The 25,348-nt window shown below is 43.6% G+C and overlaps 1 protein-coding gene across 5 annotated transcripts in view; it reads left to right on the forward strand.

Annotated features, from left to right (window-relative positions):
- Window positions 1-25,348, forward strand: part of grm8a (glutamate receptor, metabotropic 8a) — a 391,012-nt gene that overhangs the window by 318,790 nt on the left and 46,874 nt on the right. For all 5 annotated transcript variants that reach the window (XM_047390124.1, XM_047390126.1, XM_047390125.1 and 2 more), the window contains exon 8: window positions 19,936-20,075. In XM_047390124.1, coding sequence (XP_047246080.1) covers window positions 19,936-20,075 — 140 coding nt within the window. The remainder of the gene's footprint in view (window positions 1-19,935; window positions 20,076-25,348) is intronic.

Consider the following 25,348-nt stretch of genomic DNA (forward strand, 5'->3'; position numbering starts at 1 on the left):
GACCTTGAAAAACTAATTCATGAGTTCATATTTAGTAGAATTGATTACTGCAACGGTGTTTTCACAGGTCTGCCTAAAAAGTCGCTCAGAGAGCTACAGTTGATCCAGAACGTTGCCGCCCGCGTCCTCACTAGAACTAAGAAAGTGGAGCACATCACCCTGGTTCTAAAGTCCCTACACTGGCTCCCTGTAGCTCAGAGAATAGAGTTTAAAATACTTCTGTTAGTCTATAAATCACTGAATGGCTTAGCACCAAAATACATTACAGACTTGTTGTCAGTGTATCAACCACCCAGACCTCTCAGGTCATCTCGGTCAAATCTACTCTGCATACACAGAACCAGAACCAAACAGGGAGAAGCAGCTTTTAGTTCTTATGCTCCACTAATTTGGAATAGACTCCCAGAAAACTGTAAAAGCACCAAAACCCTACGTTGCTTTAAATCAAGATTAAAAACGTACTTGTTTAGAGTGGCCTTTGACTGTGCCATCTAAGCATAATTAGTTACGTTTTCAGTCCAATTTTCCTTTCATTTTCTTATCCATCATTCTATTCTCTTTATTTATTTATTTTTTTTAATTACCTCTGTTGTTTGATTTTATCATTTGATTTATTGTTCTGTGTCTGTATCTGTGTTTATTTTCTTTGTGATTGCATTGTAATTGTATGTACAGCGCTTTGAATGTCTCATTGCTGAAAAGCGCTATATAAATAAACTTACCTTACCTTACTTTACTTTACCTTACCTTAACCCATCAGCATGCCGGATATCTGCTCTATGCACAAGGATCTCCAGTATAAACGATGTGCACCATGACTGCCATTTGGCATCGAGATAAAACCCTTACACATATTGTTAGAGCCATTGTTGGTGCAGAGGGTCCTGTGTTCCTCGTGGTGCATGATAATGCACAGCCCCATGTGGTAAGAGTGCAGGCGGTTCCTGGAGGATGAAGGAATTGACACCATTGAATGGCCTCCACACCCCCCCTGACCCTAATTTGATAGACCATCCCTGGGACATCATGTTTAGGTCCATCTGATGCCACCAAGTTGCACCTCAGACTGTCCAGGATCTGGGAAGAGATATCCAAGGACACCATGCATTGTCTCATAAGGAGCATGCTTCGACGTTGTCAGGCATGTATACAAGCATGTGATTGTAGATTAACCCCTCTGTGGATTGGTAACTTTCATTTTCATTAAACAATGTGGCATCCTTTTGTTCCTAACGCATCACCCATTTGAGATCTGATGTGTTTTCAAAGGATTCCTTAAATAGTTTTGAGCAGTGTATTATCTGTTTGTTTCCACAATTATGGAGGTACTCAAACTGACTTAGTATTAGTCTATTATGTTTATGGCAAGGGAGCACCTTGGCAAACTTTGGGGAGTTAGAAAAATGTATTTGTTGGCACCCCTGGTAAAGATGTATTAAAAGCTTTAAAATAATGAAAACTTGTATTGCAGTAGCATACCCTTTTATACTGAAATACTTTTAGAAATCTAACTTTTAATTTGAGTACATTTATTCAGTGAGGGAAACAATTGATTAGAGTTTCTAGGAACATTAATAAGTGATCCATCACTTAACTCTTCTGTCAGGTGTAAATATGAGGTGACACATAATTCCATTTCTCCTAGCCACTGTTCAAAATGATAAAAATTCAGACACCTTACCTTTCAGATCAGGTGGATGTTTGTTGATCTTCATAAGTCAGAATATTGCTGTGAGAAAAAAGCAACCCACCTACTTATATTATCTACATTAATTTCACATTAATTAAAATGCTTAGAACAACTGGAACTGTGAGAAACGAGGCTGAATGAGGACCGATATGTATATTGCCGCTAGACCTCATGTGGCTGGAGTGTGTCAGCAGGTCCGGCAAAATGAAGACATTGAAGCTATGGACTGGCCCGCCCGTTCCCCAGGCCTGAATCCAATTGAGCCCATCTGGGACATCATGTCTCGCTCCATCCACCAACTTCACATTGCACCACACACTGTCCAGGAGTTGACAGATGCTTTTGTCCAGGTCTGGGAGTAGATCCCTCAGGAGTATTGCAATAGCATACCCTTTTATACTGAAATACTTTTAGAAATTGTTCGTTCGTCGTCTTCCGCTTATCCAGGACCGGGTCGCGGGGGCAGCAGACTCAGCAAAGACGCCCAGACGTCCCTCTCTCCAGACACCTCCTCCAGCTCCTCCAGGGGGAGCCCAAGGCGTTCCCAGGCCAGCCGAGAGACATAGTCCCTCCAGCGTGTCCTGGGCCGTCCCCTGGGCCTCCTCCCGGTGGGACGTGCCTGGAACACCTCCCGAGGAAGGCGTCCAGGAGGCATCCGGTATAGATGCCCGAGCAACCTCAACTGGCTCCTCTCAATGTGGAGGAGCAGCGGCTCTACTCCGAGCCCCTCCCGGATGGCTGAGCTCCTCACCCTATCTCTAAGGGAGTGCCCGGCCACCCTACGGAGGAAGCTCATTTCAGCCGCTTCTATCCGTGATCTCGTTCTTTCAGTCATGACCCAAAGTTCATGGCCATAGGTGAGGGTAGGAACGTAGACCGACCAGTAAATTGAGAGCTTTGCTTTTCAGCTCAGCTCTCTCTTCACCACAATGGACCGGCACAGCGCCCCCATTACTGTGGCAGCTGCACCGATCCGTCTGTCAATCTCCCGCTCCATTCTTCCCTCACTCGTGAACAAGACCCCGAGATACTTAAACGCCTCCACTTGAGGCAGGAACTCCCCTCCAACCTGAAGAGGACAAGCCACCCTTTTCCGGTCGAGTACCATGGCCTCGGACTTGGAGGAGCTGATCCTCATCCCAGCCGCTTCACACTCGGCTGCGAACCGCCACAGCGCATGCTGTAGGTCTTGGCTAGAGGGGGCCAGCAGGCCCACGTCATCCGCCCTTGGCTGCGTCTAGAAATCCTGTCCATAAAAGTTATGAACAGGACCGGCGACAAAGGGCAGCCCTGCCGGAGTCCAACATGCACTGGGAACAGGTCCGACTTAGTGCCGGCAATGCGGACCAAACTCCTGCTCCGCTCGTACAGGGACCGGATGGCCCCTAATAAAGGGCCCCCAATTCCATACTCCTGGAGCACCCCCCACAGGGCATCACGAGGGACACAGTCGAATGCCTTCTCCAGGTCCACAAAACACATGTGAACCGGTTGGGCAAACTCCCATGAACCCTCGAGCACCCTGTAGAGGGTATAGAGCTGGTCCAGTGTTCCACGGCTGGGACGAAAACCACACTGTTCCTCCTGAAGCCGAGGTTCGACTATCGGTCAGACTCTCCTCTCCAATACCCTGGCGTAGGCCTTACCAGGGAGGCTGAGGAGTGTGATCCCCCTGTAGTTGGAACACACCCTCCGGTCCCCCTTCTTATAAAGGGGGACCACCACCTCCGTCTGCCAGTCCAGAGGCACTGTCCCCGACCGCCACGCAATGTTGAAGAGGCGTGTCAACCATGACAGCCCTACAACATCCAGAGACTTGAAGTACTCAGGGCGGATCTCATCCACCCCCGAAGCCTTGCCACCGCGGAGCTTTTTAACCACCTCGGTGACTTCAGCCTGGGTGATGAAAGAGTCCAACCCCGAGTCCCCAGCCTCTGTTTCCACCACGGAATGCATGATGGCAGGATTGAGGAGATCCTCGAAGTACTCCTTCCACCGCCCGATAATGTCCTCAGTCGAGGTCAGCAGTCTCCCGCCCCCACTATAAACAGTGTTGGCGAAGCACTGCTTCCCCCTCCTGAGGCGCCGGACGGTTTGCCAGAATCGCTTCGAGGCCAACCGGTAGTCCTTCTCCATGGCCTCACCGAACTCTTGCCAGGCCCGAGTTTTTGCCTCTGCCACAGCCCGGGCCGCAGCACGCTTGGCCTCACGGTACCCGTCAGCCACCTCGGGAGTCCCACAAGCCAACCACAGCCGATAGGACTCCTTCTTCAGCTTAACAGCATCCCTTACTGCCGGTGTCCACCACCGGGTTCTGGGATTGCCGCCACGACAGGCACCGCAGACCTTACGGCCACAGCTATGGGCAGCAGCATCGACAATAGATGCAGAGAACATGGTCCACTCGGACTCTATGTCTCCAACATCCCCCGGGATCTGGTCGAAGCTCTCCCGGAGGTGGGAGTTGAATACATCCCTGGCCGAGGGCTCCGCCAGGCGTTCCCAGCAGACCCTCACTATGCGCTTGGGCCTGCCGAGTCTGTCCGGCTTTCTCCTCCTCCAGCGGATCCAACTCACCACCAGGTGATGATCAGTGGACAGCTCAGCCCCTCTCTTCACCCGAGTGTCCAAAACATGCGGCCGAAGGTCTGATGATACGACAACAAAGTCGATCATCGACCTCCTGCCTAGGGTGTCCTGGTGCCAAGTGCACTGATGGACACCCTTATGTTTGAACATGGTGTTCGTTATGGACAATCCGTGACTAGCACAGAAGTCCAATAACAAAACACCACTCGGATTCAGATCGGGGAGGCCATTCCTCCCGATCACGCCTCTCCAGGTGTCACTGTCGTTCCCCACGTGGGCGTTGAAGTCCCCCAGCAGAATAATGGAGTCCCCGGGAGGGGCACTATCCAGCACCCCCGACAGGGACGCCAAGAAGGCAGGGTACTCTGCACTACCACTCGGCCCGTAGGCTGAAATGATAGTCAGAGACCTCTCCCCAACCCGAAGGCGCAGGGATACAACCCTCTCATCCACTGGGGTAAACCCCAACACGAGACGGCTGAGCTGGGGGGCAACAAGCAAACCCACACCAGCCCGCCGCCTCTCCCCGTGGGCCACTCCAGAGTAGAAGAGAGTCCAACCCCTCTCAAGGAGATGGGTTCCAGAGCCCACACTGTGCGTGGAGGCGAGCCCGACTATTTCTAGTCGATATCTCTCGACCTCCTGCACAAGCTCAGACTCTTTCCCCCCCAGCGAGGTGACATTCCACGTCCCTAGAGCCAGCCTAAGCATCCGGGGATCGGGCCGTTGAGGTCTCCACCTTCGTCCGCCACCCAATCCTCTTTGCACCGGTCCCTCACGGTTCCCCCTGCAGGTGGTGGGCCCACTGGGTGATGGCCTCGCGTCTCTCGTTCGGGCTTGGCCCGGCCGGGTCCCGCGAGGAGCAACCCGGCCACCAGGCGCTCTCCGACGAGTCCCGACCCCAGGCCTGGCTCCAGGGTGGGACCCCGGCTCTGCCGTACCGGGCGACATCACGTGCCTCGATATTGTGTTCTTCATGAGGGGTTCTTGAACCATTCTTTGTCTGACCCATCACCTAGAACCTGTTTGCCATGGGAGACCCTACCAGGGGCATTTAGGCCCCAGACATCATAGCCTCTAGGGTCTGACTTAGTATTAGTCTTTTATGTTTATGGCAAGGGAGCACCTTGGCAAACTTTGGGGAGTTAGAAAAATGTATTTGTTGGCACCCCTGGTAAAGATGTATTAAAAGCTTTAAAATAATGAAAACTTGTATTGCAGTAGCATACCCTTTTATACTGAAATACTTTTAGAAATCTAACTTTTAATTTGAGTACATTTATTCAGTGAGGGAAACAATTGATTAGAGTTTCTAGGAACATTAATAAGTGATCCATCACTTAACTCTTCTGTCAGGTGTAAATATGAGGTGACACATAATTCCATTTCTCCTAGCCACTGTTCAAAATGATAAAAATTCAGACACCTTACCTTTCAGATCAGGTGGATGTTTGTTGATCTTCATAAGTCAGAATATTGCTGTGAGAAAAAAGCAACCCACCTACTTATATTATCTACATTAATTTCACATTAATTAAAATGCTTAGAACAACTGGAACTGTGAGAAACGAGGCTGAATGAGGACCGATATGTATATTGCCGCTAGACCTCATGTGGCTGGAGTGTGTCAGCAGGTCCGGCAAAATGAAGACATTGAAGCTATGGACTGGCCCGCCCGTTCCCCAGGCCTGAATCCAATTGAGCCCATCTGGGACATCATGTCTCGCTCCATCCACCAACTTCACATTGCACCACACACTGTCCAGGAGTTGACAGATGCTTTTGTCCAGGTCTGGGAGTAGATCCCTCAGGAGACCATCCGCCGTCTCATCAGGAGCATGCCCAGGCATTGTAGGGAGGTCATACAGGCATGTGGAGGTCACACACAATATTGAGCCTCATTTCACTTGTTTTAAGGACATTACATCAAAGTTGGATCAGCCTGTAGTGTGTTTTTCCACTTTAAATTTGTGTGTGACTCCAAATCCATGCCTCCATTGGTTAATAAGTTTGATTTCCATTGATGATTTTTGTGTTATTTTGTTGTCAGTACATTCAACTTTATACAGAACAAAGTATTCAATGAGAACATTTCTTTCATTCAGATCTAGGATGTGTTCTGTGAATGTTCCCTTTATTTTTTGAGCAGTGTATTTTAGAAGATTAACAAGGGTTAAAGGCACTACCTGTATTTGTTTGTTGGTTTAGGTCTTTTCTGACAATGAGGAGAGCCCATGTTTGTTTTTTGTTTTTTTCTAATGTCAAGATGAACAGATAAACTTTAGATAAAATTCCATTAGGCCACCAAGCATGCCCTTACATCTCTCAATTCAAAACTTTAAACAAAAAGACTGTTGTCAGTTATAAATTTCTACCCAAAATGTCCCCCTCTGTCATGGCACATCTACAGGGGTTGGACAAAGAAACTGAAACACCTGTCGTTTTAGTGTGGGAGGTTTCATGGCTAAATTAGACCAGCCTGGTAGCCAGTCTTCATTGATTGCACATTGCACCAGTAAGAGCAGAGTGTGAATGTTCAATTAGCAGGGTAAGAGCACAGTTTTGCTCAAAATGTGGAAATGCACACAACATTATGGGTGACATACCAGAGTTCAAAAGAGGACAAATTGTTGGTGCACGTCTTGCTGGTGCATCAGTGACCAAGACAGCAAGTCTTTGTGATGTATCAAGAGCCACGGTATCCAGGGTAATGTCAGCATACCACCAAGAAGGACGAACCACATCCAACAGGATTAACTGTGGACGCAAGAGGAAGCTGTCTGAAAGGGATGTTCGGGTGATAACCTGGATTGAATCCAAAAAACATAAAACCACGGCTGCCCAAATCACGGCAGAATTAAATGTGCACCTCAACTCTCCTGTTTCCACCAGAAATGTCCGTCGGGAGCTCCACAGGGTCAATATACACGGCCGGGCTGCTATAGCCAAACCTTTGGTCACTCATGCCAATGCCAAACATTGGTTTCAATGGTGCAAGGAGCGCAAATCTTGGGCTGTGGACAATGTGAAACATGTATTGTTCTCTGATGTGTCCACCTTTACTGTTTTCCCCACATCCGGGAGAGTTACCGTGTGGAGAAGCTCCAAAGAAGCGTACCACCCAGACTGTTGCATGCCCAGAGCGAAGCATGGGGGTGGATCAGTGATGGTTTGGGATGCCATATCATGGCATTCCCTTGGCCCAATACTTGTGCTAGATGGGCGCGTCACTGCCAAGGACAACCGAACCATTCTTGAGGACCAATGGTTCAAACATTGTATCCTGAAGGCGGTGCCGTGTATCAGGATAACAATGCACCAATACACACAGCAAGACTGGTGAAAGATTGGTTTGATGAACATGAAAGTGAAGTTGAACATCTCCCATGGCTTGCACAGTCACCAGATCTAAATATTATTGAGCCACTTTGGGGTGTTCTGGAGGAGCGAGTCAGGAAACGTTTTCCTCCACCATTATCACGTAGTGACCTGGCCACTATCCTGCAAGAAGAATGGCTTAAAATCCCTCTGACCACTTTGCAGGACTTGTATATGTCATTCCCAAGACGAATTCATGCTGTATTGGCTGCAAAAGGAGGCCCTACACCATACTAATAAATTATTGTGATCTAAAACCAGGTATTTCAGTTTCATTATCCAACCCCTGTATATTCACATTAATTCCTACACTCCAGGAAAAGTGCTTTATTACTTTTCTTGGAAATTAACAGCACTATAGATATACATTTTTTTTCTCAGGATTTTCTCTATCAGAGGAAAAACTTCTTTGCAAGCAAGCATTAGCACTGTAAACAAATACTAGTTTGCACAGAAACTTGAGCAAAAGTGAAGATTCAGATTTAGAAGCCTTATATTTCATTTTTTGTATACCTTTGCTAAAGCAAACAACCTTTCTGCGTTTGAAAAAATATGGTTATTGTTGTTTTTGGTGTATATTTACCTTAAAGTCGAGTCGGTATGGCCTGCCACTAGATGAAATACTCATCTGGACTAAGTGAGCCTTTCACGAACAACAAGTAACCTATGAGGGTGCTCTTCCTTTTCCACCTTCCTATCCCTTACAGACACAAAACCTTGGGAACAAAATAGTTCTGGAATATGGCTGCAGTATGAGCTCATCTCAGCTCCCTAATCAAAAGACTTTTATCACAAGCCACCTTTTCCAGTGGAGTCTGATGCACATCATAAAAATGCACCTCTATTATTGTTATTTACAACCGTCTTATAGATTTGCAGAGAATAGTGCAAAAAAAAGAAAATATCCAGTAAGCAACAGTTGTGTGGATGAAAATGGCTTGCAAATATCAGATGAAAATGGGGAGAAGGGTTCAAGATGAAAGAAAGACAACAGAAGCTCAAATAATCCCTCATTACTATCATAGTATGCCAAATACCATCTCTGAATGCACAACACATTGAACCTTGAAGCTAGGGGACTACAAAAGACCACACCAGATGTCACTCCTGTCAGCTAAGAACAGGAAACTCCGGCAAACGTTTTCACAGGCTTGCCAATACAGATGGGAAAAACATTGCCTCGTTTTCCAAGTCTTTGAGTTTCAACATTAAAATGGAATGACCAAAATATGGCCTAAATATAAAACTATGGATCCATCTTTCTTGGATCAATGGTTGAGGCTGGTGGTGTGATATGGGGATTTTTTTGTAGATACACCTTGTGCGCCTTTGCTGCCAACCAATATTGTTGACATCCCTCAGCCTACCTGAATACGGTTGCTGACCATGACCATTCCTTTGTGAGCACAGCATACCATTGTCTGATGGCTACTTGAAGTAGGTTAATGCACCATGTCACAAAGCCCAAATCATCTCAAACTGGTTTCTTAAGTATGACAATCAGTACACTGTACTCTAGTGACCTCCAAGGTAACCAGTTCAAGGTACAATACAGCACCTCTAGGATGTGGTGGAACGGTACAGTTGAAAATATGCAGCAACTACACGATTCTGTCATGAACAGCTTTTCACAAAGGACTCTGAAGGCGAAACAGGGCACAACCTGGTACTAGCAATGTGTATTTATTAAAATGAAACCCCCTTCTAGCACTAATATCTACACACAATTTGAAAATGTAATAATCTAGTCAATGGCTTTCTTCCTGGCCTAACTTTTCAGAAGGACCATACTATTTTCTACACCGTGCTGCAATTTATCTTCAGTGTCACATATTGTTCATGCTAGGGAAGGGCCCAAGGAATAAGAACATTGATCCTTAATAAGAAGTTAAGAAATATGTTTAAGGCAGGAAATTAAAGAAAGACTAGATACAATGCAGTTAAGCACTACCTCTTCCAGCGATGGCACTTATTTATAATGTATGGCATCCTCCAAAGCTCGAGACGTCTGCTTTTGTCTCACTATCGATTCATTCTCCCTCCATTCATCTTCCTTGCACCCTCTCAATAAGTTTCATTATCATTCCAGCTTATTCTCTTTTTCACCCAATATTAGCATATCTCTTATAGTTTCTTCAGAAATTGAGAGACCATCCCTATGTTTATTTATTTTTTTATGGGTGACTGATTTGTCTTCTGGCTTTTAATTGTTATTTCTCTCACCACCGTTTTTCAGCTCGTATCTTATTCATCTGTTTCCAGCATGAATTTTTTTTTTTTTATGGATTTATTTCCCTTCCTTCTCTGACACTCTGACACTATTTCAGTTACTTTCTAGTCTCAAGCTTTTTGCATTTAATCTTAACCCACCTTATAAATAACCGACTGTTGACAAGTAAAATTTCCATAATGGTATACTTTCTACTCAGGCACACACAAGTCTGATTTCTTTTATTCTATTACACATTCAGCAATACAATTTGATTGTAAAATGCATTAAAAAAAAGAAAAGCGGCGAGCAACGCAGAAAGAGGATGATAAAAGGTTTGTGTTAGGCCTTATTGGAGGTGAGAAAACCAAATCTGAAAGGAAATCTAAACTTATCCATGCATGCATGCATTCAATCTACAAAACACAGAGGCACATACAGGTACAACACATCTTAGAGGTTATTATGCTTTTGCTGTCATGGCTCATAAACATGCTGCCTGAGGAAATATGACTTTAATAAATCTATATAGACAACCTGTGTGGTAGCTGTCTGTAGAGGTGCTGTATGGTATTTTGTTCAATAATACATTATATTCAGTAAACAGTCGAATACTAATAGTGTAAAAGAAATACATAAGCTGTTTAAACACAGGAATCCAAATGTTTAAGTCTGCATTTTGATTCACCCTTTCATGCAAAGTGGTTACTCAAGTCATTGTTATATATATATATATATATATATATATATATATATATATACAGTACAGACCAAAGGTTTGGACACACCTTCTCATTCAAAGAGTTTTCTTTATTTTCAGGACTATGAATATTGTAGCTTTACACTGAAGGCATCAAAACTACAAATTAACACATGTGGAATTATATATTGAACCAAAAAGTGTGAAACAACTGAAAATATGTCTTATATCCTAGGTTCTTCAAAGTGGCCACCTTTTGCTTTGATTACTGCTCTACACACTCTTGGCATTCTGTTGATGAGCTTCAAGAGTGTGATGGAAATTCTTGCAGTAAGTGTTCCAAAGTGTATGACCTTTAGGTTACCTCACTCCTCAGAACATCTGTGTTAGAGGAGGAGGCTGTAAAAGCCATTATCAGAAGTTTAATGGTTAAAACCCATCATTTAGGATGATGTCTCAGGAAGAGCAGATGGGTCTGTTCCTAGATAACTTTGTCACCTTTGAACCCGAGGAGGGTCTAGGGTCATAAAACACAGACATTTTGAAGTTGAGATAACACTGTCATGTTTGGTATAAATACTGTGTGTAAATGGTGTTTGTGGCTCTGCTTAACTGACTTGCTCGGTGACAGTCATTCAAACGCTGAATGCCTTTGAATAAAACAAAGTCCGGATTTTCTCTTGTTGTGAGTCAACTTCTCTCACACTTTGATAAGAAAATTCCATTACAAGAGGTAGTCACCTGAAATGGTTTTCCAACAGTCTTGAAGGAGTTCCCAGAGATGCTTAGCACTTGTTGGCCCTTTTGCCTTCACTCTGCGGTCCAGCTCACTCCAAACCATCTCGATTGGGTTCAGGTCCGATGACTGTGGAGGCCAGGTCATCTGGCGCAGCACCCCATCACTCTCCTTCTTGGTCAAATAGCCCTTACATAACCTGGAGGTATGTTTGGGGTCATAGTCCTGTTGAAAAATAAATGATGGTCCAACTAAACGCAAACCGGATGGAATAGCATGCCGCTGCAAGATACTGTGGTAGCCATGCTGGTTCAGTATGCTTTCAATTTTGAATAAATCCCAACAGTGTCACCAGCAAAGCACCCACACACCATCACACCTCCTCCTCCATGCCTCACGGTGGGAACCAGGCATGTAGAGTCAATCTGTTCACCTCTTTTGCGCCGCACAAAGACACAGTGGTTGGAACCAAAGATCTCAAACTTGGACTCATCAGACCAAACCACATATTTCCACTGGTCTAATATCCATTCCTTGTGTTTTTTAGCCCAAACAAGTCTCTTCTGCTTGTTGCCTGTCCTCAGCAGTGGTTTCCTAGCAGCTATTTTACCATAAAGGCCAGATTCACACAGTCTCCTCTTAACAGTTCTTCTAGAGATGTGTCTGCTGCTAGAATTCTGTGTGACATTGACCTGTTCTCTAATCTGAGCTGCTGTTAACCTGCGATTTCTGAGGATGCTGACTCGGATAAACTTATCGTCCACAGCAGAGGTGACTCTTGGTCTTCCTTTACTGGGGCGGGCCTCATGTGAGCCAGTTTCTTTGTAGCGCTTGATGGTTTTTGCAACTGCACTTGGGGACATTTTCAAAGTTTTCCCAATTGTTCGGACTGACTGACCTTAATTTCTCTTTCTAAGAGTGTGCGGAGCAGTAATCAAAGCAAAAGGTGTATATATATATATGTATATGTATATATGTATATATATATATATATATATATATATATATATATATATATATATATATATATATATATATATATATATGTATATATATATATATATATATATATGTATATATGTATATATATATATATATATGTATATATGTATATATATATATATATATATATGTATATATGTATATATATATATATATATGTATATATGTATATATATATATATATATGTATGTATATATATATATATATGTATATATGTATATATATATATATATATATGTATATATATATATATATATATGTATATATATATATATATATATATGTATGTATATATATATATATATATGTATGTATATATATATATATATATATATATATATATACAAATGTAGGAAAAATGTTTCTAGTAAAAACTTTATTGGAATTACAGATACAGTCAGCAAGTACAGGGAATTGATATCTTGGATGTCAAAACATCAGCAAATAATTAAATGAAGAACATGAGGAAGAAGGGGAGTAGATGATGTCAAGACATGAGGGTGAAGATGCCAAAAATGTTGGGAGGATAATGTGACACAAATGAAATATGTAAACTGAGTAAAAGTATTACAAAATTAGGAAGAAAATCATACATTTTATAATTTGGTACTTGCAGTTATTCACCTTTATATTAAAAATGCGTACTATCTCACTTTCAGTGGCCACAAACAGAAAACAGGTAGCAAGAAATGACAGCGTGCCTATCCGAGATAAGGCAGGGTTAGAGGTGAGAGCCCATTCCAACTCCACTTAGTTTAGTTTAGCTTAGGTTAACTTCGCAGGCTGACCGGCTTGTGAACTAAGCTGTGGTGCTCCCAAAACCCCAGAACATATTTCAAAGGTTGCCTATTGTGGATGAACTGACTGGTCACATAAAGATTTTAGTTATACTTCTATGCTTAAAACATGTCGAACGTTTCTGCGACAAATACAGAAAAGTATGAAAATGCTAAGTGTCCACGCTCGCCTCCTCTGTTTACGACTATTGGTGGTGCAATGCATTGTGGGATAAGATGCTGGCCCAAGTCCGAAGAAGGATGGATCCTCAATAAAATGGATGAAATAAGAATATCTATGGTTTTTTTTAGAGTACTTCGTTTGATGCGTACTTAGGGTTGGAACAGTGCTTGAGCCACTGCGATGAAGTGTCAAAAGCACGCGAAAACACTCCTACAGACAACTATGCATGTTTTGAACCACATTACCCATAAGTCCTCGAGGGCAGTCCAACTTTCATTCCATATATTCAGACTTTCATTCAATATATTCAGACTTTCATTCCATATATTCAAGGTTCATTCCATATATTCAGACTTTCATTCCATATATTCAGACTTTCATTCCATATATTCAGACTTTCATTCCGTATATTCAGACTTTCATTCCGTATATTCAGACTTTCATTCAATATATTCAGACTTTAATTCCATATATTCAGACTTTCATTCCATATATTCAGACTTTCATTCAATATATTCAGACTTTAATTCCATATATTCAGACTTTCATTCCATATATTCAGACTTTCATTCCATATATTCAAGGTTAATTCAATATATTCAGATTTTCATTCCATATATTCAGATTTTTGAATATAAATATGAATAATTTCCTGAACGGCATGCCATAATGTATATATATGTATATATAGATATATGTATATGTGTAAATATATATATATATATATATATATATATATATATGTATATGTATACAGGTCCTTCTCAAAATATTAGCATATTGTGATAAAGTTCATTATTTTCCATAATGTAATGATGAAAATTTAACATTCATATAGTTTAGATTCATTGCACACTAACTGAAATATTTCAGGTCTTTTATTGTCTTAATACGGATGATTTTGGCATACAGCTCATGAAAACCCAAAATTCCTATCTCACAAAATTAGCATATCATTAAAAGGGTCTCTAAACGAGCTATGAACCTAATCATCTGAATCAATGAGTTAACTCTAAACACCTGCAAAAGATTCCAGAGGCCTTTAAAACTCCCAATCTGGTTCATCACTCAAAACCCCAATCATGGGTAAGACTGCCGACCTGACTGCTGTCCAGAAGGCCACTATTGACACCCTCAAGCAAGAGGGTAAGACACAGAAAGAAATTTCTGAATGAATAGGCTGTTCCCAGAGTGCTGTATCAAGGCACCTCAGTGGGAAATCTGTGGGAAGGAAAAAGTGTGGCAGAAAACGCTGCACAACGAGAAGAGGTGACCGGACCCTGAGGAAGATTGTGGAGAAGGGACGATTCCAGACCTTGGGGGACCTGCGGAAGCAGTGGACTGAGTCTGGAGTAGAAACATCCAGAGCCACCGTGCACAGGCGTGTGCAGGAAATGGGCTACAGGTGCCGCATTCCCCAGGTCAAGCCACTTTTGAACCAGAAACAGCGGCAGAAGCGCCTGACCTGGGCTACAGAGAAGCAGCACTGGACTGTTACTCAGTTGTCCAAAGTACTTTTTTCGGATGAAAGCAAATTCTGCATGTCATTCGGAAATCAAGGTGCCAGAGTCTGGAGGAAGACTGGGGAGAAGGAAATGCCAAAATGCCAGAAGTCCAGTGTCAAGTACCCACAGTCAGTGATGGTCTGGGGTGCCGTGTCAGCTGCTGGTGTTGGTCCACTGTGTTTTATCAATGGCAGGGTCAATGCAGCTAGCTATCAGGAGATTTTGGAGCACTTCATGCTTCCATCTGCTGAAAAGCTTTATGGAGATGAAGATTTCATTTTTCAGCACGACCTGGCACCTGCTCACATTGCCAAAACCACTGGTAAATGGTTTACTGACCATGGTATCACTGTGTTCAATTGGCCTGCCAACTCTCCTGACCTGAACCCCATAGAGAATCTGTGGGATATTGTAAAGAGAACGTTGAGAGACTCAAAACCCAACACTCTGGATGAGGTAAAGGTCGCTATCGAAGCATCCTGGGCCTCCATAAGACCTCAGCAGTGCCACAGGCTGATTGCCTCCATGCCACGCCGCATTGAAGCAGTCATTTCTGCAAAAGCATTCCCGACCAAGTATTGAGTGCATAACTTTACATGATTATTTGAAGGTTGACGTTTTTTGTATTAAAAACACTTTTCTTTTATTGGTCGGATGAAATATGCTAATTTTGTGAGATAGGAATTTTGGGTTTTCATGAGCTGTATGCCAAAATCCTCCGTATTAAGACAATAAAAGACCTGAAATATTTCAGTTAGTGTGCAATGAATCTAAAATATATGAATGTTAAATTTTCATCATGACATTATGGAAAATAATGAACTTTATCACAATATGCTAATATTTTGAGAAGGACCTGTATATATGTATATATATATTTTTATATGTGTATATATATATGTATATATGTATATATGTTCGTTCGTTCGTCGTCTTCCGCTTATCCAGGACCGGGTCGCGGGGGCAGCAGACTCAGCAGAGACGCCCAGACGTCCCTCTCTCCAGACACCTCCTCCAGCTCCTCCAGGGGGAGCCCAAGGCGTTCCCAGGCCAGCCGAGGGACATAGTCCCTCCAGCGTGTCCTGGGCCGTCCCCTGGGCCTCCTCCCGGTGGGACGTGCCTGGAACACCTCCCGAGGAAGGCGTCCAGGAGGCATCCGGTATAGATGCCCGAGCCACCTCAACTGGCTCCTCTCGATGTGGAGGAGCAGCGGCTCTACTCCGAGCTCCTCCCGGATGGCCGAGCTCCTCACCCTATCTCTAAGGGAGTGCCCGGCCACCCTACGGAGGAAGCTCATTTCAGCCGCTTGTATCCGTGATCTCGTTCTTTCGGTCATGACCCAAAGTTCATGGCCATAGGTGAGGGTAGGAACGTAGACCGACCAGTAAATTGAGAGCTTTGCTTTTCAGCTCAGCTCTCTCTTCACCACAATGGACCGGCACAGCGCCCCCATTACTGTGGCAGCTGCACCGATCCGTCTGTCGATCTCCCGCTCCATTCTTCCCTCACTCGTGAACAAGACCCCGAGATACTTAAACTCCTCCACTTGAGGCAGGAACTCCCCTCCAACCTGAAGAGGACAAGTCACCATTTTCCGGTCGAGTACCATGGCCTCGGACTTGGAGGAGCTGATCCTCATCCCAGCCGCTTCACACTCGGCTGCGAACCGCCACAGCGCATGCTGTAGGTCTTGGCTAGAGGGGGCCAGCAGGACCACGTCATCCGCAAAAAGAAGAGACGAAATCCACTGGTCCCCAAACCAGACCCCCTCCGGCCCTTGGCTGCGTCTAGAAATCCTGTCCATAAAAGTTATGAACAGGACCGGCGACAAAGGGCAGCCCTGCCGGAGTCCAACATGCACTGGGAACAGGTCCGACTTAGTGCCGGCAATGCGGACCAAACTCCTGCTCCGCTCGTACAGGGACCGGATGGCCCCTAATAAAGGGCCCCCGATTCCATACTCCTGGAGCACCCCCCACAGGGCATCACGAGGGACACAGTCGAATGCCTTCTCCAGGTCCACAAAACACATGTGAACCGGTTGGGCAAACTCCCATGAACCCTCGAGCACCCTGTAGAGGGTATAGAGCTGGTCCAGTGTTCCACGGCTGGGACGAAAACCACACTGTTCCTCCTGAAGCCGAGGTTCGACTATCGGTCGGACTCTCCTCTCCAATACCCTGGCGTAGGCCTTACCAGGGAGGCTGAGGAGTGTGATCCCCCTGTAGTTGGAACACACCCTCCGGTCCCCCTTCTTATGAAGGGGGACCACCACCCCAGTCTGCCAGTCCCGAGGCACTGTCCCCGACCGCCACGCAATGTTGAAGAGGCGTGTCAACCATGACAGCCCTACAACATCCAGACACTTGAGGTACTCAGGGCGGATCTCATCCACCCCCGAAGCCTTGCCACCGCGGAGCTTTTTAACCACCTCGGTGACTTCAGCCTGGGTGATGAAAGAGTCCAACCCCGAGTCCCCAGCCTCTGTTTCCACCACGGAATGCGTGATGGCAGGATTGAGGAGATCCTCCAAGTACTCCTTCCACCGCCCGATAATGTCCTCAATCGAGGTCAGCAGTCTCCCGCCCCCACTATAAACAGTGTTGGCAAAGCACTGCTTCCCCCTCCTGAGGCGCCGGACGGTTTGCCAGAATCGCTTCGAGGCCAACCGGTAGTCCTTCTCCATGGCCTCACCGAACTCTTCCCAGGCCCGAGTTTTTGCCTCTGCCACAGCCCGGGCCGCAGCACGCTTGGCCTCACGGTACCCGTCAGCCGCCTCAGGAGTCCCACAAGCCAACCACAGCCGATAGGACTCCTTCTTCAGCTTAACTGCATCCCTTACTGCCGGTGTCCACCACCGGGTTCTGGGATTGCTGCCACGACAGGCACCACAGACCTTACGGCCGCAGCTATGGGCAGCAGCATCGACAATAGATGCAGAGAACATTGTCCACTCGGACTCTATGTCTCCAACATCCCCCGGGATCTGGTCGAAGCTCTCCCTGAGGTGGGAGTTGAATACATCCCTGGCCGAGGGGTCCGCCAGGCGTTCCCAGCAGACCCTCACTATGCGCTTGGGCCTGCCGAGTCTGTCCGGCTTTCTCCTCCTCCAGCGGATCCAACTCACCACCAGGTGATGATCAGTGGACAGCTCAGCCCCTATCTTCACCCGAGTATCCAAAACATGCGGCCGAAGGTCTGATGATACGACAACAAAGTCGATCATCGACCTCCTGCCTAGGGTGTCCTGGTGCCAAGTGCACTGATGGACACCCTTATGTTTGAACATGGTGTTCGTTATGGACAATCCGTGACTAGCACAGAAGTCCAATAACAAAACACCACTCGGATTCAGATCGGGGAGGCCATTCCTCCCGATCACGCCTCTCCAGGTGTCACTGTCGTTCCCCACGTGGGCGTTGAAGTCCCCCAGCAGAATAATGGAGTCCCCGGGAGGGGCACTATCCAGCACCCCCGACAGGGACGCCAAGAAGGCAGGGTACTCTGCACTACCACTCGGCCCGTAGGCTGAAATGATAGTCAGAGACCTCTCCCCAACCCGAAGGCGCAGGGATACAACCCTCTCATCCACTGGGGTAAACCCCAACACGAGACGGCTGAGCTGGGGGGCAACAAGCAAACCCACACCAGCCCGCCGCCTCTCCCCGTGGGCCACTCCAGAGTAGAAGAGAGTCCAACCCCTCTCAAGGAGATGGGTTCCAGAGCCCACACTGTGCGTGGAGGCGAGCCCGACTATTTCTAGTCGATATCTCTCGACCTCCCGCACAAGCTCAGGCTCCTTCCCCCCCAGCGAGGTGACATTCCACGTCCCTAGAGCCAGCCTAAGCATCTGGGGATCGGGCCGTTGAGGTCTCCACCTTCGTCCGCCACCCAATCCTCTTTGCACCGGTCCCTCACGGTTCCCCCTGCAGGTGGTGGGCCCACTGGGGGATGGCCTCGCGTCTCTCGTTCGGGCTTGGCCCGGCCGGGTCCCGCGAGGAGCAACCCGGCCACCAGGCGCTGTCCGACGAGTCCCGACCCCAGGCCTGGCTCCAGGGTGGGACCCCGGCTCCGCCGTACCGGGCGACGTCACATGCCTCGATATTGTGTTTTTCATGAGGGGTTCTTGAACCATTCTTTGTCTGACCCATCACCTAGAACCTGTTTGCCATGGGAGACCCTACCAGGGGCATTTAGGCCCCAGACAACATAGCCTCTTGGATCATTTGAGCACTCAAACCCCTCCACCACGTTAAGGTGACGGTATATATATGTGTGTGTATATATATATGTATATATATATATATATATGTGTGTGTATATATATATATATATATATATATATATGTGTGTGTATATATATATATATATATATGTGTGTATATATATATATATATGTATATATATATATATATATATGTATATATATATATATATATATATATATATATATATATATATATATATGTATATATATGTGTATATATATATATATATATATATGTATATATATGTGTATATATATATATATATGTATACATATGTATGTATGTATATATATGTATACATATGTATGTATGTATATGTGTATTGGTGTTAATGTTATAAGCCATTTCATTGGACTCACTTAATGCACTTTCATTCATTTACAGTTAAACCAGTGTAAGTGCACAAAAATATTGTTAGACAGCCAAAAATGTTGTGCACCTGAGGAACATCTTGCCACTCCTTATATAATATTAGACCCTGCTGGTAAAATATTTCAACTAAGTACCGATGTGATTTTTTTGCAATTTTGTGAATAGTGTTTTGTGTTAGAAAAAAAATGTAGACCTTGAACAAAAAAAGTAAGACATCAGACACAAAAGATAATAAAAAAAACATCAAACTTTCATAATTTATGCATTGTTCATGTCTATCTAGCCTTTTTTTGTCATTGAATATATTGTTTTTCTTTACAACACGTGAACATATCAGAAATAAATAACCCTGACTACTGTCTGTCAGCTTTCATGAGTTACCGCTGTATGATGAATCTTATTTCTTGATTTTGTTTTCTATCATTTAGGAATAGATTTTTTCCCGCTTGAAAAAAAGCGCCACCTAATAACAAATCTGATCCACTTCTTCGAATTCCTAAGGTATTGCTTTTCCTTTTATTCCAGGAAGTGCCGGTACACCAGTAATGTTCAATGAGAATGGAGATGCTCCAGGACGATATGACATCTTCCAGTACCAGATTACCAACAGATCCACTGCTGAGTACAAAGTTATTGGCTCCTGGACCAACAAATTACATTTGAAGGTGAGATTTTACAAACAAGCACCAACATCCTTTAAATTTGTTCTTGGCACACAGGATTGTATATCCCCATCAGAATCAAACAAATTAAAGTGAAAGCTGTGAAGATTCTGTGAAAATTATTAAAATTTTAAATATTCCTTGATGTCGTTTTAGGTTATTTTTATTTTATATACTTGCACAGCACGTACCATATTTTAATCTTCATGTTTTTAAACATTTATAAAAATATTCTCTGCATCTATTCAGGTATATTTTTCGATTTCTGGTCTCAAATAACAATCAGTCGTTTAGGATTAAGTAACTGTATATACTGATTCCCACACTAGCACCAAATAGAAGTTAATAAGGTCAATGACAGATGTTGCTTGAAAAATGAGGTTTAACACTAGCTTACATTGCAGTAAATTAACAAACTGCTTGTCATCAATAATACATAGATGACATTCAAAATGCTGCAGTTATATATTTTGTCCCAACTTGCAGTTTTTGCTTTCCAGATTTCAATTGCTTTTCTAACCCTTTGTCAACTAGGTGAAGAAAGTTGTAATAGTGTTTTATGTCACTTAAATCATGCCTAGCTTTATCATTTTTTCCGTGTCCTGTCCAGCATATATATATATATATATATATATATATATATATATATATATATATATAATATAAACTTTATTAGAAACTGCTTTGGTATCATTTCAATTGCAATGGACCCGGAGATGGAAACGAAAAAGAAAAAATAAAGGAAGTAAGAAAGAGATGGGTTGTGCCAAAAGGAAAAAGGGAGACAATGAGAAAAGAATAGAGGAGAGAAAAAAGGATGAAGAGAATACAAGATAACACCCTAGAAGACTTCTTCTACACCTGCAGAAACGCATATATAACAGCAATGTCTATGTATCTGTTAACATCTGAATCCAAACATCTGTGGGTGTAACTGTGAGCGCACTTTTGTATATAAGGTTTCTCCACAAATATATGCAATAGCGGGTGTGAGGAGAACATAGACCTGCAGCTACAGTGCAGAAGCCCAAGTTCACAGGCCCCTACGGCAGCTGCTTACGCCAGAGGAGGTCCAGCCATGGACCCAGAGACCCACGCACCTGTCAAGCAGTCACCGGGAGTTAGCCGACACACACCAAAGCACTTAGCCCCGGACACCGAGAACCAATGATACACCAGCAGGCAGAGACACCAGCCACTTGCAGGGAGTGTGGTGGGAAGGAACTAGGTGCAACATTTGATGGGGGGCCTAAGCTCATTTGTTTCTAAACATACATTTGACTAGACACATACAATTACAAGTAAACTGTTGCAACTAACAATGCTTTCATATATTCCCATGGACCAATGTAACATTAGCATGTTTTGTCTCTATTTTTACATGCCTTGTTAATAATTTAGTTTGTAAAATATTTCAGTATGATTCTAGATAATCTTGTTCAGACAAAACATGCAGGAAACTCGTTCTCTTGCTTCATTCACCTAACACTTTTCTCTGAATGGTGGGAAATTTAGTGTTTAGTCCCAATCTGCTGGGGATATCTGCGCACACCATGTGGAGGAGGTCCCATGACAAAGACTGACTGGGAACCACTGCAGCCAGTACAGTCTCTTTAATTGTAAATGGCATTGTTCAAGGTCTGCATGAACCAAACTTACACTTTGAAATGGGTTGAGCTAAGTTTCTTCTCATCAGTCTTCACATCAATTTATTCAGGTATTTAGAGGTATATTTATCAAACGTCACTACATCTACGTAAGGGTTTGCATTTAAGCGTCCGTTCACCCATCACAGGGTCTGGGTCTGGCTGTAGCTTTCCCCAGTAGTCGTATAGGTCAGCGGCAGATTACACCATGCACATCAATGCACAAATGTATGATAAATGTTTCCTTAAAGAACAGTGAAATAAAAAATGGCTAAAACTTATAAAGATGTGTCACACTGAATCTCCACACTTCTTGTATTCACACCCAAATGGCATCACTATTAGCATTAGTGAAAAAAAATTTCCATCTGCACTGTGCAGTGTTAAATCTTACTCATAAATATCCTACAAAATGAGCTGGCACATTTTCCATGTAGATGGTTCTCTGGCTCGTCTTGGTGGCAACATTTAAAATCGCTGTACGCTGGTGTGCATCCATTTTGAGATTACTCTAGGTCTGAGGTCCAGACTCTTTTTCAGTCACTCCAGCATTGCCCCACAGTATTCCTAGAGCGACTCCCGTATCGACATGTGGTATCCCCAGGATCCATCTGTTTTGCTTTGTCTTAATGATAAAATTGTTGCTACTTTTATGAGGGACTAAAAAATAAGTCCCAAAGCTTAAATGTGGAAGTGTTCTTACCCGAACTGGACAGATATTTGGCTGTACTTTACACTGTAATTATGTGACTGTGATGCATGTAAATCTTAATAAGAACACATTAGTAAGAACTGTTTGGGAATGCTGGAGAGATCTTATTAATCCACCCAGGGCTATATTAGAAAGGCCACATGACAGATGAGAGACTAATAGATGCAACATTCGTCCTGGCTGATGACCATCTAGCCAACAAAAAGTGAATGAGAAACTGTAGCAACACTGCCTCTGAGGCCTGCAAAATTTTCTTTATAACTCTAAGGTTAGATGTGCAATGATCTCGCTTAAGTTTAAGTAAAGTTATCATACTTTAAGGTGAAAATTTCAAGATGGAATATTTTGTTCTTTAAACTGAGGTTCAAAGTGGGAAATTCTAAGGATTTTCACCAATCCTCACCTGAAAATACAAAAACACTAACATGAGGCGCAGACCCCAAAAATATGAGATAAAGAGAAATGAGTTTATTTGCTGAAAACCCTAAGTGACACTAAGGAAAATGGTGCAAAAAATCTGCTATCTTAATTTGGATTGCAGCATCATGTTGGCCATGAACCAATAAACAAATTCTAGATTAAGACTTCATAGTTTGTTACAATTCAGAGCATTCCAGTCATGAAACATGAATCATCACTGAAATAATAATTTGATACAAGAGGTGAGGTTAATTTGTAAGGCGACTAAAATCACCCTTAGATATAAGGATAATTGAACCATTGAACAGTGAATCTGACTGCACTGTTCAATGGTTAGGATTAATTGGAATGTATGTACCTGATTTTTGTGAAGTGCCTTGAGACAACATGTGTTGTGAATTGGCGCTATATAAATGAACTGAATTGAATTGAATTGGCACAGAGCTCGGACTATTGCCAGTTCCCCTCCTCAATAAATGGAGTCTTCTAAGGTGGATCTGGGTATCTGTGGGAGGAGATCCTGGGACCCAGATCTTTATAGGGAAATTATGTATGTGTGTATACAGTATATATATATATATATATATATATATATATATATACCTTTAAGGTTCTGAACACACTAAAATCCTGTTGTGATGATGCTGTTGTGAGACTGAAAGATAAATATAACGACCTTTTATGGCTGATACAAATCCAAAACGCTACCAGATTATACCTGGAATGAGGACACACAGGTCCCTTTCCTTGCCTGCCACTTCACATGCCACCTTAACTTCTCTGCCCACAAGTAATGGGCTATCCTGTCTATTCCGTTTCCTTTTTGGGTTAAGCCAAGCCAAAATGTAAACGCTCCACCATGCGCTGCTTGCACCATTAAGCCAATGGTGGGTGCCTGTGTCTCCCATTTCAAATAGAGGTATGATGTTCCCAATGAGAAGAGACCCTGAGACAGACCCAAAACATGCTGGTGGGACTATATTTTACTTCTGACTTTAGAAATCCTTAGAGTGAGCTGGAGTGTTGCTAGGGGAAAGGGATATCGTTTCCTTCCTGAACCTGTTAATGCCACAATCAGATCTAGCGCAACTGCAGAATAATCAATACATGGATGTTTGGCCATCTAGGAAGGTATTACAATGATGGACCATTTAAAAACGCCCTTGGTATTAGTTGTATCAGTAAGTACAGTACAGACCAAAAGTTTGGACACACCTTCTCATTCAAAGAGTTTTCTTTATTTTCATGACTATGAATATTGTAGCTTCTCACTGAAGGCATCAGAACTATGAATTAACACATGTGGAATTATATACTGAACAAAAAAGTGTAAAACAACTGAAAATATGTCTTATATTCCAGATTCTTCAAAGTAGCCACCTTTTGCTTTGATTACTGCTACACTGACTCTTGGCATTCTGTTGATGAGCTTCAAGAGGTAGTCAAATGGTTTTCAACTTCAGAGTTGTGCCCTGTCAGGTATAATAAGTGTGATTTCAAGCTTTATAAATGGGGTTGGGACCATCAGTTGTGTTGTGCAGGAGGTAAATAGAGTACACAGCTGATAGTCCTACTGAATAGACTTAGAATTTGTATTATGGCAAGAAAAAAGCAGCTAAGTAAAGAAAAACGAGTGGCCATCATTACTTTAAGAAATTAAGGTCGGTCAGTCCGAACAATTGGGAAAACTTTGAAAGTGTCCCCAAGTGCAGTCGCAAAAACCCTCAAGTGCTACAAAGAAACTGGCTCACATGAGGACCGCCGCAGGAAAGGAAGACCAGGAGTCACCTCTGCTGTGGACGATAAGTTCATCCGAGTCACCAGCCTCAGAAATCGCAGGTTAACAGCAGCTCAGATTAGAGAACAGGTCAATGCCACACAGAGTTCTAGTAGCAGACACATCTCTAGAAGAACTGTTAAGAGGAAACTGTGTGAATCAGGCCTTTATGACAAAATAGCTGCTAGGAAACCACTTCTGAGGACAGGCAACAAGCAGAAGAGACTTGTTTGGGCTAAAGAACACAAGGAATGGACATTAGACCAGTGGAAATCTGTGCTTTGGTCTGATGAATCCAAGTTTGAGATCTTTGGTTCCAACCACCGTGTCTTTGTGCGGCGCAGAAGAGGTGAACAGAAGGACTCTACATGTGTGTGTGTGTGTGTGTGTGTGTGTGTGGTCAGAAAGGTTAGGGTTTATTTGTCTTGATTATAAACAAATAGAGGAAGTGGGAAGTGGGGACCTGGTGAATAGCCCCCAGATGCTGCTAATAAAATAATAAAAGAATGAAAGCATAACTCATTCTTGTGACCATCTCCCTTCCTATAACATGTAAAAGCACTTAGATGTGTGATAAACAATACAAAAATCATAAAAACCCTAACAGTTCCCTCCTGTTTTATCACGAATAAGTCATGAGTAAATACATATAAAAGAAAACACTCTGTGTGAGCATAAACCCACAGGACGGAAAACAGATTATTTTGTGGGAAAAACTTAC

The sequence above is a fragment of the Girardinichthys multiradiatus genome, chromosome 17 (genome assembly GCF_021462225.1).
Source record: "Girardinichthys multiradiatus isolate DD_20200921_A chromosome 17, DD_fGirMul_XY1, whole genome shotgun sequence".
NCBI classification, from domain to species: domain Eukaryota; kingdom Metazoa; phylum Chordata; class Actinopteri; order Cyprinodontiformes; family Goodeidae; genus Girardinichthys; species Girardinichthys multiradiatus.